Here is a 15,437-nt window from a genome sequence, read left to right as displayed (position 1 = left end):
CCATCACTACTTAACTCTGGCAGTGAATCCCACATCTTAATCTCTCTGTGTGTAATGATTCCCTGTTGCCTGTCCTGAACCTCCTGCCCATCAGTTTTGTCAGATGCTCTTGAGTGCCAGTATTTTGAGAGATGGAGAAAAATTACAAGGATGTTTACAAGATATGAATGGAAGTGGGTGTCGGGAAAGTCCTGCATTGGCCAAGGAGCAGGAGGGATTGGAAAATCTTGGTGGGGGTGGGAAACTGGAGGAAGTTTCTTGTGCCTTTAAGGGTTGCAGGGCAGGCCAAAATTCCATGAGGGATGACTTCCTTTCTCTTGCATCTCCATGATGAAAACAGTACTGGTTGGACTTCTGCCTGTCCTGCAGATTATGCAGCCCTTAGAGGGAAACATAAGGAGTGATAAGGCAAAGCAAATGTTTTGGCAGAGGAGAGAGAACATAAGAACATAAGAGAAGCCATGTTGGATCAGGCCAATGGCCCATCCAGCCCCACTCTCTGTGTCACATAAGAGAAGCCGTGTTGGATCAGACCAATTGCAACATCCAGCCCAACACTCTGTGTCACATAAGAACAGAAGAGAAGCCATGTTGGATCAGGCCAATGGCCCATCCAGTCCAACACTTTGTGTCACATAAGAACATAAGAGAAGTCATGTTGGATCAGGCCAATGGCTCATCCAGTCAACACTCTGTGTCACATAAGAGAAGCCATGTTGGATCAGGCCAGTGGCCCATCCAGTCCAACTCTCTGTGTCAAAGAAGAGAAGCCATGTTGGATCAGGCCAATGGCCCATCCAGCCCAACACTCTGTGTCAAAGAGGAGAAGCCATGTTGGATCAGGCCAATGGCCCATCCAGTCCAACACTCTGTGTCACGTAAGAACATAAGAGAAGTCATGTTGGATCAGGCCAATGGCCCATCCAGTCAACACTCTGTGTCACATTAGAACATAAGAGAAACCTTGTTGGGTCAGGCCAATGGCGCATCCAATCCAACACTCTGTCACACAGTGGCCAAAAAACCCAGGTGCCATCAGGAGGTCCACCAGTGGGGCCAGGACACTAGAAGCCCTCACACTGTTGCCCCCCCAAGCACCAAGAAGACAGAGCATCATTGCCCCAGACAGACTTCTAAAGTTAAGCTGTGGCTAAGAGCCACTGATGGACCTCTGCTCCATATGCTTATCCAATCCACTCTTGAAGCTATGCTTGCAGCCACCACCACCTCCTGTGGCAGAGAATTCCACGTGTTCATCACCCATTGAGTGAGGAAGGACTTCTTTTTATCTGTTCTAACCCAACTGCTCAGCAATTTCATTGAGTGCCCACGAGTTCTTGCATTGTGAGGACTGGAGAAAAGTACTTCTTTCTCTGCCTTCTTTATCCCCTGGTTGGGTGTTGATTTGTTGCAGTATAAGGCAGCTCTGTGTGTGTGTGTGTGAGTTCCCATGATGCCTCTTTTGTGACCCCCCCCCCCCCGTCCTTCTGCTCCGCTTCTACCAACAGAGCCCCCGCAAGACGATGTTCTATTACCCGCCAGCTCCCAACCCGTCGCTGGGTGTCTTTGCTGTTCGTTACGGAAAGTACAAAGCCCACTTCTTCACACAAGGTGAGCTCAGACCCTTCTCACAATTCCCTTGCTGGGCTATGGGGGGAGGTCAGGACCCCTATTACATCCCCCTTGCGCTGAAATGTGCCTTTGCTCTGCCTCTCTCTCCAGGTGCCTTCCACAGCGGCACAACCCCCGACAAAGACTGCCATGGGCTGACCCCGCTGGTGCCCCGGGAGCCCCCCCTCCTCTATGACCTCGAGTCGGATCCGGCTGAGAACTACAACCTTCTCTGGGGAGGAGCGGTCAAGCCGGATGTTCTGGCTGTCCTCGAGGAGATACGCCTGCAGAAGTCCACGTTCGACAAGCAGATGGTCTTCGGGGAGAGCCAGCCGGGGCGGGGCAAGGACCCCTCGCTTGAACCCTGCTGTGCCCCCCAGTGCCCGTCCAAGCCTTCCTGCTGCAGCTGCCTGTCTCCCTCGCGGCACCACCTGCCCCTCTTCTCCGCCCCTGCAGGAATCATCCTTTAAACACCCGTCTCTTCAGCTTAACGAAGTTGAGGTGCCTTTAAACTCAGGGTGACTTTTCATAAGAACATAAGAGAAGCCATGTTGGATCAGGCCAATGGCCCATCCAGTCCAACAGTCTGTGTCACAGAAGAACATAAGAGAAGCCATGTTGGATCAGGCCAATGGCCCCTCCAGTCCAACACTCTGTGTCACAGAAGAACATAAGAGAAGCCATGTTGGACCAGGCCAGTGGCCCATCCAGTCCAACACTCTGTGTCACATAAGAACATAAGAGAAGCCATGTTGGATCAGGCCAGTGGCCCCTCCAGTCCAACACTCTGTGTCACATAAGAACATAAGAGGAGCCATGTTGGATCAGGCCAGTGGCCCATCCAGTCCAACACTCTGTGTCATACAGTGGCCAAAAAAACCAGGCGCCCTCAGGAGGTCCACCAGTGGGGCTAGAATAATAATAATAATAACAAAATTTATTTATATCCCGCCCTCCCCACCGAAGCAGGCTCAGGGTGGCTAACAAGACATGGTGTGTACCATGATTATTATACAATTCATATGATAAGATACAGTTAAAAATACAGTTAAAACAGTTAAAATGTTAAAAACCACAATAAATTAAATAGAAGCCCTTCCACTGTGCCCCTCCCCAAGCACCAAGAATACAGAGCTTAACTGCCCCAGACATAAGAACATCAGAGAAGCCATGTTGGATCAGGCCAGTGGCCCATCCAGTCCAGCACTCTGGTTGATTCCGCACTCACCTTTCTCCGGGGCAGGCTTCCGTTTCTGGGCGGAGCAAACTGGTGATTTTGCACCAGTTGCTCTGTGCCTGCATTTTGCAGGGGGCCAAACCCGTGATCTGCCCAGCCACAGTGTAAACCTGAAAAAACAGGCCACGTTCGACAAGCAGATGGTCTTCGGGGAGAGTCAGCTGGGGCAAATCAGGTTTACACTGTGGCGGGGCAAATTGTGGGTTTGCCCCCCACAAAATGCCAGCGCGGAGCATCTGGTGTGAAATCACCAGTTTGCTCCACCCAGAAATGGAAGCCTGCCCTGGAGAAAGGTGAGTGCAGAATCAGCCTCTGTGTCACACAGTGGCCAAAAATCCCAAGTGCCATCAGGAGGTCCATCAGTGGGGCCAGGACACTAGAAGACCTTCCACTGTGCCCCCCCCCACTCCCAAGCACCAAGAATACAGAGCATCACTGCCCCAGACAGAGAGTTCCAACAATACGCTGTGACTAATAACCACTGATGGACCTCTGCTCCAGATGCTTATCCAATCCCCTCTTGAAACCGTAGGGGACTCCCTGTGAGATGGTGGTCAGTTTTGTGTAGTGGTGAAGTGTGCGGACTCTTATCTGGGAGAACCGGGTTTGATTCCCCACTCTTCCACCTGCACCTGCTAGCATGGCCTTGGGTCAGCCATAGCTCTCTTATCTGGGAGAACCGGGTTTGATTCCCCACTCCTCCACTTGCTGCTGCTGGAATGGCCTTGGGTCAGCCAGAGCTCTCTTACCTGGGAGAACCGGGTTTGATTCCCCCCTCCTCCACTTGCAGCTGCTGAAATGGCCTTGGGTCAACCAGAGCTCTCTGATCTGGGAGAACCGGGTTTGATTCCGCACTCCTCCACTTGCAGCTGCTGGGATGGCCTTGGGTCAGCCAGAGCTCTCTTATCTGGGAGAACCGGGTTTGATTCCCCACTCCTCCACTTGCAGCTGCTGGAATGGCCTTGGGTCAGCCATAGCTCTCTTATCTGGGAGAACCGGGTTTGATTCCCCACTCCTCCACTTGCACCTGCTGGAATGGCCTTGGGTCAGCCATAGCTCTCTTATCTGGGAGAACCGGGTTTGATTCCCCACTCCTCCACTTGCAGCTGCTGGAATGGCCTTGGGTCAGCCAGAGCTCTCTTATCTGGGAGAACCGGGTTTGATTCCCCACTCCTCCACTTGCAGCTGCTGGAATGGCTTTGGGTCAGCCAGAGCTCTCTTATCTGGGAGAACCGGGTTTGATTCCCCACTCCTCCAATTGCACCTGCTGGAATGGCCTTGGGTCAGCCAGAGCTTTCTTATCTGGGAGAACTAGGTTTGATTCCCCTCTCCTCCACTTGCACCTGCTGGAATGGCCTTGGGTCAGCCAGAGCTCTCTTATCTGGGAGAACCGGGTTTGATTCCCCACTCCTCCACTTGCACCTGCTGGAATGGCCTTGGGTCAGCCAGAGCTCTTGCAGGAGTTGTCCTTGAAAGGGCAGTTTCTGCGGAGAGCTCTCTCAGCCCCACCTACCTGTCAGAACTTAAGAACTTCAAACGGATCCCATACTTGGTTACAAAGTTAGGATTTTATTGAAGAGAACTAAGCACTGGAAGAGGCAAAATAACAGTGATGGCGAGAGCCAGCACCAGCACAATTTTATACACGTAAAACAAACATCTCACAAAGCCACAATTCACACCGTTACAGGCACATCTGTCTTCTCACCATCACTATCAGTAGAGAGGATGCCTCCCTACTTCGAAGGCCATGCTGCTCGGCTTCAAAGGGTCCCAGTGTGAGAATGTGCAGAGACATAACATAACTCATTCTACAACCCCAAATATTTTGGATACCAGTGGGGCAAGGTTAATTACTATTCAAGCACTTTGGGTCAAGCAAGGGTTACAACATGGAGTCAGTTTGGTTCAGTAACAAAGCAGCTCTAAGTCATAGTAAAAATACATTGCAGCATTGGTCACATTATAGGGAACCAGCAGTAAAGATACAAGTTCTGACATACTGCCCCCCCTAAGCGCCCCCTCCCGCGGGGCCCGCCTTGGGCTTGTGCGGGTACAGTAGGTGAAACTTTTTCAGCAGTTGCGGAGCGGCTACATTCTGAGATTCGACCCACTCGTCACAGCTCGGGGGGAAGTGTTTCCACCTGATCAAATAATACAGTTTCCCCCTTTTGACTCTGGAGTCCAGGATCTCCTGGACCTCATGGTGACTCTGACCCCTCACTGTCGTCGGAGGGGGCGGTGGGGCCCTGGGATGGAAGGACGTAGCACCAGGGTCTTTCCGAAGCAAGCTGCAATGAAAAACAGGATGGATCTTACTTAGAGATTTGGGGAGTTCGAGTTCCACGGTCACTTTGTTTATTACACTTTTTATTTTAAATGGGCCCAGGAACTTCAGTGCGAGTTTGCGACAGGGCTGGGGAAGGGGAAGGTTTTTTGTGGACAGGAAAACTGTATCCCCCACCTTCAGGTCCCACTCTTGGGAGTGCTTTTTGTCAAACTGCTTTTTGTAGGCTTTTTTCGCTTCCTCCAGGTTTTCCTGAATACCCTTCCAGCCTTCATGGAGGCCCTCCCACCATTGCTGACAGGATGTGGGTTCGGCCGGGCTGGCGGGGAGGGCGAGAGTGGGAAACGGTTTGCCCTCGTAACCATTGATAATTTGAAAAGGGGAGGTTTTGGTTGAGCTATGGAGGCTGTTGTGTTGTGGCATGCGAGAGAGGGCGTCTGCTAAAAAATTCTTTGAGCCTGGAATGTGTTTCAGCACAAAGTCAAATTTAGCAAAGAAACCTGCCCACCGGATTTGTTTTGCAGTCATTTTGCGGCGCCCGGTGAGGGCTTCAAGGTTTTTATGATCGGTCCAGATTTCAAAGGGCACTCTCGCTCCCTCGAGCCAGGAGCGCCAGGTTTTCAGGGCAAACATGACTGCAAACGCCTCCTTGTCCCAGACTGACCAATTTCTTTGTTCGTTGGAAAATTTCCTTGAGATATAGGCACATGGACGGAGCACCCCATTTTCCCCCCTCTGCATCAGTATGGCTCCCACTGCGGCGTCGGAGGCGTCGCATTGGACCACGAAGGGTTTCCGCTCGTCAGGATGAGCCAACACGGGTTCGGAGGTGAAGAGGCGTTTTAGTTCATTGAAAGCTTTTTGGCATTCAGGCGTCCACGTTAGGCATGCGCCCGGCTTTTTCGCCTCTTCACCCTTCCCTTTGGTTTTGAGAAGTTCCGTGAGGGGGAGCATGACGGTGGCAAACCCCTTAATGAAATCGCGGTAAAAGTTAGCGAACCCGATAAAACTTTGTAACTGTTTGCGGGTCCGAGGGGGTTCCCAGTCTAGTACCGCTTGGACCTTTGCGGGGTCCATGGCCAATCCCTCCCCCGACACCCGGAAACCCAAATAGTCCAATTCGGTCTTGTGGAACTCGCATTTTGACAATTTGGCGTACAGTTTGTGTTTGCAAAGGGTGCGTAACACTTTTCGGACCAGGGGTACATGAGACTTTAGATCTTGTGAATAGATAATGATGTCATCAAGGTACACCACCACCCCCTTAAACAGGAATTCCCGTAGCACTTCATTGATAAAGTTCATGAAAACACCAGGGGCCCCCTGCAGTCCGAAGGGCATGACTAGGTACTCAAATTGTCCCAGGGGGGTGTTGAATGCTGTCTTCCACTCGTCCCCCTCTTTGATGCGGACGCGGAAGTACGCGTCTCGGAGATCAAGCTTTGTAAATACTTTGCCCTTTGCTACGGTGTTCAACAAATCCTTTATCAACGGGATCGGGTAGGCGTTGGACATGGAAATCCCGTTTATAGCACGAAAATCTGTGCAGAGCCTAAGAGACCCGTCCTTTTTCTTTCGGAAGAGGACGGGGGCGGCATGGGGGGCAGTGGCCGGCCGTATGAAGCCGCGCTTAAGGTTCTTGTCCAAAAACTTTCGGAGTTCAGCTTTTTCCGCCCAACCCATGGAGTACAGTTTCGCCTTGGGAAGCTGTTGCCCTGGGATCAGCTCGATGGCACAGTCCGTAGGGCGGTGGGGCGGTAGCTCGTCCGCTTCCTTCTCGCTAAACGCTAATCTTAGATCCTGGTATTCCTTGGGGATTGAGGCGACTTCCTCGAGAGTGAGGCAAGCCCGCATGTTTTGGGGGGGAGCGTGCGGTCCCCATTCGGGGCGCCAGTGGTGATGCTCACACCTCCAATCCGGGAACCGGACGATTTGTTCCTCCCACCTTATGTCTGGTTGGTGGCGGGCGAGCCAAGACGAGCCCATCACCACGTCAAAAGAGCAAGAGGGGGCTATTACGAAAGTTTCAATCCCCCAATGCTCCTCGGTTCCCACCGGGACTGCCTGAGTCTCTAACGCACATGGTTCCCCCCTCATGGGCCCCCCGTCCATCTGCTGGAACTGCATCGGCTGTGGTAGGGGGGAGGTGGCTAATCCCAACGCCTCAACTAGGCGGGGGGTGATCAGTTCCCTGTTACACCCGGAGTCGATCAGCGCTCGGGCGTGCATGAATCTCTTTAGGGTAGGGTTGAGGAGGGTAACGGCCATAAATAGTAAACCCCCTGTTGCTCTCACCGTGAGGAGTGCCGGCTGTTGCTGGACCTGCTTTGCGGCACCCATTAAAGCAGGTCGCTGTCGTTTCCCGCCGACTCGGTGTCGTCCGATTCTTCGGTCGATTCTTCCACTGTAGCCAAGTCGGTGGTAAAATCCTCGTCAGTCGCCAAGGAAGTGGCGACGGAGCCCCGGCTGGGCTCCTTCGAGCGGCCGCTCTTTTTCTTCTTCGGCCCTGGGGTAGTTGTCTTCGCCGTGGGTGGGGTGGCACCCACTTTTACTGGGCAGTTGGCAGCGAGATGATTTGGGTCTCCGCATTTGAAGCACTTGCGAGCGGGAGACGGGGTGGAGGCCGCCGGTGCCTTTCTCCCTTCGGATTTAGTCGGCGTGAGCTTCGCCGCCTTCTTCGCCAGCTGCTGCCGTCGCATCCCCACATGTTGGAGGTTGGTCTCCACCTCTCCGGCCAGCTGGATCCATCCGACCAACGTGTCGGGTCTCCCTTGGCTGTAGCAGCGGTCGAGGATTGACGGGTTCAAACCATTGATGAACGCGGTATATTTCATGACCTCGTTCCATCCCCTCGCCGCCGCGCAGTACCCCAGGAACTCGGTGGCATACTCGCGGGTGGAGCGGTTGCCTTGCTCTATGCGCTGAAGGGCGGCGACGGCCTTCTCCTCCCGCAGGGGATCGCCATACTGGCGGAGCATCGCGTGCAGGAACCCCGCCACCGTAGCTAGCTCGGGTTTTCTTCCCATAAAAAGCCCGACGTACCACTTGCGGGCCGCGCCTCTCAGTCGGGATGCGATGTGGTACACTCGGCTGGCTTCGGTCGGGTAATCCGCACCCCAGTGGGTGAAGAACGTGTCGCACTGTATGGTAAAATACTCCACGTCCTCCGGATTCCCATCGAAAGTAATCTTCAATTCTCTTCCTCGACCCTCGGCCCCCCCTGGGGCTCGCGGCGCCCCCGGCGGCGGCGCGGGGCCCGGTACAGCCGGCGGGATCGGGGCGGGGGGCGCTGGGGCCCCTGGAGCGGGCAGGGCCGGCAGCGCCGGGGCAGCCGGGGCCAGCGGGGCTGGTGGTGCCGGGGCAGGTGGAGCCGGCGGCGCCGGGACGCCCGGAGCCGGCGGGGCTGGGGCGGCCGGAGCCGGCGGAGCCGGGGCAACCGGAGCTGGCGGGGCCGGGGCGGCCGGAGCTTGTGGAGCTGGGGCCGGCGGAGCCGGCGGGGCTACGGGCAGTTGCCCCAGCGGTAGCCCTCTCATCGGGACTCCCAGGACCGCAGTTTGCAAGGTGCGGAGCTGGTCGTATATCGCGCCCAGGTTCTGCTGCAACTCCTCGGCCATCGTCACGCGGGATCGATGCACGTCGTCGTGTATCTCCCGAACCCAGTCGAATAAGTCGTTGCGGAGGGTCCGGATCTGGTCGTCTCCCCCTCGGGGCTCCGGGCCCTCCTCTTGGCCGCCGTCTCCGTCTCCCCCTTCGCCCAGCATGCTTCGGTACCGCTGCTCCGCGGCGTCGATTGCTGCCGTGGACTTCCGTGGGCTCCAGGTTCACGGGGCTGGGAACGCGGCGTCGACCGAGAAAGGCGCCGGGATCTTAATTTTGCGCCGGACCCCCGTCACATTTGGGTCGAGCGGCGGGTCCTCTATTGGGGTGGTGGGCTCTCCGTCGTCTGGCACTTTTGCCGCCATCGGGCCAAGCCTCCAGTACAGATAAGCCACGAACAATGGGATCACTGTTATAATGTCAGAACTTAAGAACTTCAAACGGATCCCATACTTGGTTACAAAGTTAGGATTTTATTGAAGAGAACTAAGCACTGGAAGAGGCAAGATAACAGTGATGGCGAGAGCCAGCACCAGCACAATTTTATACTTGTAAAACAAACATCTCACAAAGCCACAATTCACACCGTTACAGGCACATCTGTCTTCTCACCATCACTATCAGTAGAGAGGATGCCTCCCTACTTCGAAGGCCATGCTGCTCGGCTTCAAAGGGTCCCAGTGTGAGAATGTGCAGAGACATAACATAACTCATTCTACAACCCCAAATATTTTGGATACCAGTGGGGCAAGGTTAATTACTATTCAAGCACTTTGGGTCAAGCAAGGGTTACAACATGGAGTCAGTTTGGTTCAGTAACAAAGCAGCTCTAAGTCATAGTAAAAATACATTGCAGCATTGGTCACATTATAGGGAACCAGCAGTAAAGATACAAGTTCTGACACTACCTCACAGGGTGTCTGTTGTGGGAAAGGAAGATAAAGCCGATTATGTGCCACTGAGATACAGAGTGGAGGGCAGGCTATAAATCCAATGTCATCTCCTCCTTCTCCTTCTCTTCGTCCCCCTCCTCCTCTTTCTTCTCCCCCCCCCCCCCCACTTCGGGTCTGAATCCAGAAGGCTGGCCATGTCTGCCTATTGTAGCAAAACACGACAGGAGTAAAGGCGTACCAGATCCAGCTGTGGGAATTCGGTGAGCACTCTGAAGGCAGAGAGAAGAAAGACAGGGCAGGGGACGAGAATGTCAGGGTCAGAGACTTGGTTTCAACCAGGGCTGGTTCAAGGCCTTTTGGTGGCCCAAGGAAAGGTCACCCATTTCCCCACCTGTGGTGGATTAGGCCTTCCTCCTCCTTGTACTGCCCCCTTGAGGTTCGGGGAGGAGGCACTGCAGAATTGGCCCTGCTGGAGTCATTTCTATGCAAAACTGAGTAATGTAGATAAAAGCACACTAGCCAATCCTGACCACTGCAGTTGGTAATGGGAACAAAGACTTCCAATGTATGTTCAACAATTTAACCTGAGGTGCTTCTTCAACCCAAGCCAGTGTTGTCCAACCTTGTGACTCATGGGAGTCTTCCTTGGTGGGGTCCAAAGTGCCGTCAATTCATAGTCGACTTCTGGTAACCATGGCTTACGCTTTCGACATGGTGGTCCTCTATCGGGAGATGGTTTGCACCTTAAGGTGGTAGGGAAAAGGGTGTTTGGTAACAGCCTTGCTAACCCAATAAGGAGGGCTTTAAACTAAATTGTTTGGGGGAGTGAGACAATAATTCAAAGCCTCGTATGATGCCAGAAACTGGGGATAAGAACATGAAAGATTTGAAGAGAGTGGTACATACGTTAGGTAATGTTAAATTGCAGGCTTGTACGGAAACCGAACCCTTGGGATGCGTAAAACGTGGATTCCGATGTCTCTACACTAATGCACAGAGTATGGGAAACAAACAGGAGGAACTGGAAGTCCTAATACAGGAAGGAGACTATGACATAATAGGCCTTACTGAAACTTGGTGGGATGATACAACTGGAATATTAGGATTCAGGTGTACAACTTATTTAAAAGGGACAGGCAAATGAGAAAGGGCGGAGGAGGTATATGTGAAGGAGGTATATACTTGTGAGGAAATATGTGAATCTGAACATGGCAGCTCAGTTGAGAGTCTCTGGGTAAAAATAAAAGGAGTAAGAAATAACAGTGATATTATTGTGGGGGTCTTCTGTAGACCACCAAGTCAATCAGAGGACTTGGATGAGATACTTCTACAGCAGATTGCAAAGTTCTCCAAGAGAAGGGATACAGTGATCATGGGAGATTCCAATTACCCAGACATCTCCTGGAAGACCAACTCTGCTAAAAATGAAAAGTCAAATAGATTCCTGACTTGTCTTGCTGACAACTTCCTTTTCCAGAAAGTGAAGAAGGAAACAAGGGGATCTGCTATCTTGGATTTGATTCTTACCAACAAGGAAGAATTGATTGAAGAAGTGGAAATAGTGGGCACCCTGGGCAGTAGTGACCATGTGATTTTGGAATTTACAGTCCTAGGGAAGGGAAAGGCTATATGTAGTTGGACTTCAGAAAGGCAAACTTTGATAAACTTAGAACTATGCTGGGTAAAACCCCATGGTCAGAGATACTTAGGAGGAAGGGGATTCAGGAGGGGTGGGAGTTTCTTAAAAGCAAAATACTGAAAGCGCAATCACAGACGATTCCTATGAGAAGGAAAAATGGAAAAAGCCTAAGGAAGCCAAAGTGGCTCCATAAACAGCTCTCTAAAGACTTGAGAAATAAAAAAGACTCCTTTAGGAATTGGAAGGAGGGCCTTATAACCAAGGATGAATATAAACAAATCACCAGTGCTTGTAGAGAAAAGGTTAGGAAAGCTAAAGCTCAGTATGAGCTTAGACTGGCCAAAGATGCTAAAAACAACAAAAAAGGGTTCTGTTCTTATGTTCAGAGTAAGAAAAAGAGCAAGGACATGGTAGGCCCATTGCGAGGACAAGAAAGTGAAATTGTAACAAGTAATGAAGAGAGGGTGGAACTGCTCAATTCCTACTTTTCCTCAGTCTTCTCTTCTGAGGGAAACGGTGCTCAACATGGCAAAAACAGAACATATAAGGAGGGTATGAAGTTCCAACCTAGGATCAGCATAGGGGTAGTACATAAACACCTAGTTTTTTTAAATGAAACTAAGTCCTCAGGGCCAGATGAATTGCATCCAAGGGTTCTAAAAGAGCTTGCGGATGTAATTTCTGAGCCTCTGGCTATTATTTTTGAGAATTCTTGGAGAACAGGAGAGGTGCCGGAAGATTGGAGGCAGGCGAATATTGTCCCCATCTTCAAGAAGGGGAAGAAAGAGGATCCGGGTAACTACCGACCCATCAGCTTGACATCTATACCTGGAAAAGTTTTAGAACAAATCATCAAACAGTTGGTCCTGGAACATTTAGAAAGAATGGATGTGATTACTAAGAGCCAGCATGGTTTTCTCAAGAACAAGTCATGTCAGACTAACCTGATCTCTTTTTTTGAGAAAGTGACTACCTTGCTGGATCGGGGGAATGCTGTAGACATTGTTTATTTTGATTTCAGTAAGGCTGACAAGTTGGTAAAATGTGGATTGGATCCTGTTACCATTAGGTGGATCTGTAACTGGTTGACAGATCACAACCAAAGAGTGCTTGTGAATGGTTCCTCATCCTCTTGGAGAGGAGTGACAAGTGGAGTGCCTCAGGGATCTGTCCTGGGACCTGTTTTGTTCAACATCTTTATCAATGATTTGGATGAAGGAATAGAGGGAATGCTTATTAAATTTGCAGATGATACTAAATTGGGAGGGGTTGCAAACACAGAAGACAGAAACAGGATACAGGATGACCTTGACAGGATGGAAAACTGGGCTAAAACCAATAAAAGGAATGTTAACAGGGATAAATGTAAAGTTCTGCATTTAGGTAGGAAAATCCCAATGCATGGTTATAGGATGAGGAAGACTTGTCTTAGCAGCAGTATGTGCGAAAAGGATCTAGGGGTCTTAGTGGATCATACGCTGAACATGAGTCAACAGTGTGATGTGGTGGCTAAGAAGGCAAATGCAATTTTGGGCTCTATCAACAGAAGTCTAGTGTCCAGATCACATGATGTGATGGTATCACTTTACTCTGCTCTGGTAAGACCTCAGCTGGAGTATTGTGTTCAGTTTTGGGCACCACATTTTATGAAGGATATAGACAAGCTGGAACGGGTCCAGAAGAGGGTGATGAAGATGGTGAGGGGTCTGGAGACCAAATCCTATGAAGAAAGGTTGAAGGAGCTGGGGATGTTTAGCCTGGAGAGGAGGCAGCTGAGAGGTGATATGATCACCATCTTCAAGTACTTGAAGGGCTGTTCTATAGAGGAGGGTGTGGAATTGTTTTCTCTGGCCCTGGAAGGTAGGACCAGAACCAATGGGTTGAAATTAAATCAAAAGAGTTTCCGGCTCAACATTAAGAAGAAGTTCCTGACCGTTAGAGCGATTCCTCAGTGGAAAAGACTTTCTCGGGAGGTGGTGGGCTCTCCTTCCTTGGAGTTTTTTAAACAGAGGCTAAATGGCCATCTGACAGCAATGAAGATCCTGTGAATTTTGGGGGAGGTGTTTGTGAGTTTCCTGCATGGTGCAGGGGGTTGGACTAGATGACCCTAGAGGTCCCTTCCAACTCTATGATTCTAACCCTGTGGGGCTTTCAAGACCAGTGAAGTTCAGAGGTAGCCAGTCATTGCCTGCCTCTCTGTCATGACTCTGGATTTCCCCATCCAAATACTAAGCAGGGCTGAACCTGCTCAGCTTCTGAGTTCTGTTGAGATCAAGCCAGCTTCGGCCATCTTGGAGAAAAGGTGAGGTGCTGGAAAACTGGAGGCAGCCTAATATTGCCATCTTCAAGAAGGGGAAAAAAAGAGGATCCAGGTAACTACCAACCTGTCAGCATTATGTGTATACCTGGAAAAGTTTAAAATACATCATCAGTCAGTCCTCGAGCATCAGTAAGTCCTAAGAGCCAGCATGGGTTTCTCAAGTACAAGTCATGTCAGACTAACCTTATCTCCTTTTTTTGAGAAAGTGACTACCTTGCTGGATCAGGGGAATGCTGTAGACATCATTTATCTTGATTTCAGTAAGGCTTTTGATCAGGTTCCACATACTACTCTTGTTGACAAATTGGTGAAATTTGGTTTGGATCCTATTATTGTTAGGTGAAACTGTAACTGGTTGAAAGATCGCACCCAAAGAGTGCTTGTGAATGGTTCCTCATCCTCTTAAGAGAGGAGTGGCAAGTGGAGTGCCTCAAGGATCTATCCTGGGACCTGTTCCATTTAATATCTTTATAAATGATTTGGATGATGAGATAGAGGAATGCTTGAAAATTTGCAGATGATACTAAATTGGGAGGGGTCACAAATACAATAGAAGATAGGATCAGAACACAGGATGATCTTGACAGGCTGGAAAACAGGCCTAAAACAAATAAAATGAATTTTAATGAGGATAAGGGTAATGTTCTGCATTTAGGTAGGGACAAAAGTCAAAATATGACGGGGTACACTTGTCTTAGCAGTTTGTTGTTGTTCAGTCGCACAGTCGAGTCTGACTCTTTGTGACCCCATGGACAAATTCACACCAGGCCCTCCTGTCTTCCACCATCCCCCGAAGTCTGCTCAAATTTGTGTTTGTCATATCAGCAACACTGTCCAGCCATCTCATCTTTTGCCGTCCCCTTCTTCTTTTGCCTTCTGTCTTTTCCAGCATCAGGATCTTCTTCCAGGAGTGCTCCCTTCTCACTGGGTGGCCAAAGGATTTGAGCTTCAGCTTCAGCATCTGACCTTCCAGTGAACAGTCAGGGTTGACTTCCCTTAGGACTGACTGATTTGATCTTCTTGCAGTCCAAGGGACTCTCAAGAGTCTCTTCCAGCACCACAGCTCAAAAGCATCTATTCTTCTGAGCTCGGCCTTCCTTATGGTCCAGCTCTCATAGCCATACATTACTACTGGGAATACCATCGCTTTGACTATGGGGACGTTTGTTGGCAGGGTGATGTCTCTGCTTTTTATTATACTGCCCAGGTTAGCCATAGCTGTCCTTCCAAGGAGCAAATATCTTTTAATTGCATGGCTACAGTCACCATCTGAGTGATCTTGGATCCCAGAAATGTGAAGTCTGTCACTACTTCCATGTCTTCCCCTTCTATTTGCCAAGGTGTGATGGGGCCGGATGCCATGATCTTAGTTTTTTTGATGTTGAGTTTCAAGCCTATTTTTGTGCTTTCCTCTTTCTGCCACTTTCTGCCATTAGAGTAGTGTCATCTGCATATCTGAGTTTGTTGATGTTTTTCCCGGCAATCTTAATTCCAGTTTGTGCTTCATCCAGGCCAGCATTCCACATGATGTACTCTGCATATAAATTAAATAAGCAGGGTGACAATATACATCCTTGCCGAACTCCTTTTCCTATTCTAAATCAATCAGTTGTTCCATATTCCATTCTGACAATTGCTTCTTGACCCTTATGCAGGTTTCTCAGGAGACATGTGAGGTGGTCTGGCACTCCCATCTCTTTAAGGATTTGCCACAGTTTGTTGTGATCCACACAATCAAAGGCTTTAGCATAGTCAATGAAGCAGAAATAGACATTTTTCTGATACTCCCGTGCTTTCTCCATAATCCATCGAATGTTGGCAATTTGATCTCTAGTTTCTCTACCTCTCCGAAA

General features: G+C 50.3%; 1 protein-coding gene across 1 annotated transcript in view; it reads left to right on the top strand.

Annotated features, from left to right (window-relative positions):
- Positions 1–2,081, top strand: part of ARSA (arylsulfatase A) — a 60,576-nt gene extending 58,495 nt beyond the window's left edge. The window contains exons 11-12 of the mRNA XM_060244527.1: positions 1,509–1,611; positions 1,723–2,081. Coding sequence (XP_060100510.1) covers positions 1,509–1,611; positions 1,723–2,081 — 462 coding nt within the window. The remainder of the gene's footprint in view (positions 1–1,508; positions 1,612–1,722) is intronic.
- Positions 2,082–15,437: the final 13,356 nt, after the last annotated feature.

The sequence above is a fragment of the Heteronotia binoei genome, chromosome 8 (genome assembly GCF_032191835.1).
Source record: "Heteronotia binoei isolate CCM8104 ecotype False Entrance Well chromosome 8, APGP_CSIRO_Hbin_v1, whole genome shotgun sequence".
Classification (NCBI taxonomy): domain Eukaryota; kingdom Metazoa; phylum Chordata; class Lepidosauria; order Squamata; family Gekkonidae; genus Heteronotia; species Heteronotia binoei.
Note: the sequence above shows the minus strand (reverse complement) of the source record. Positions and strands in the feature narration are given on the sequence as shown.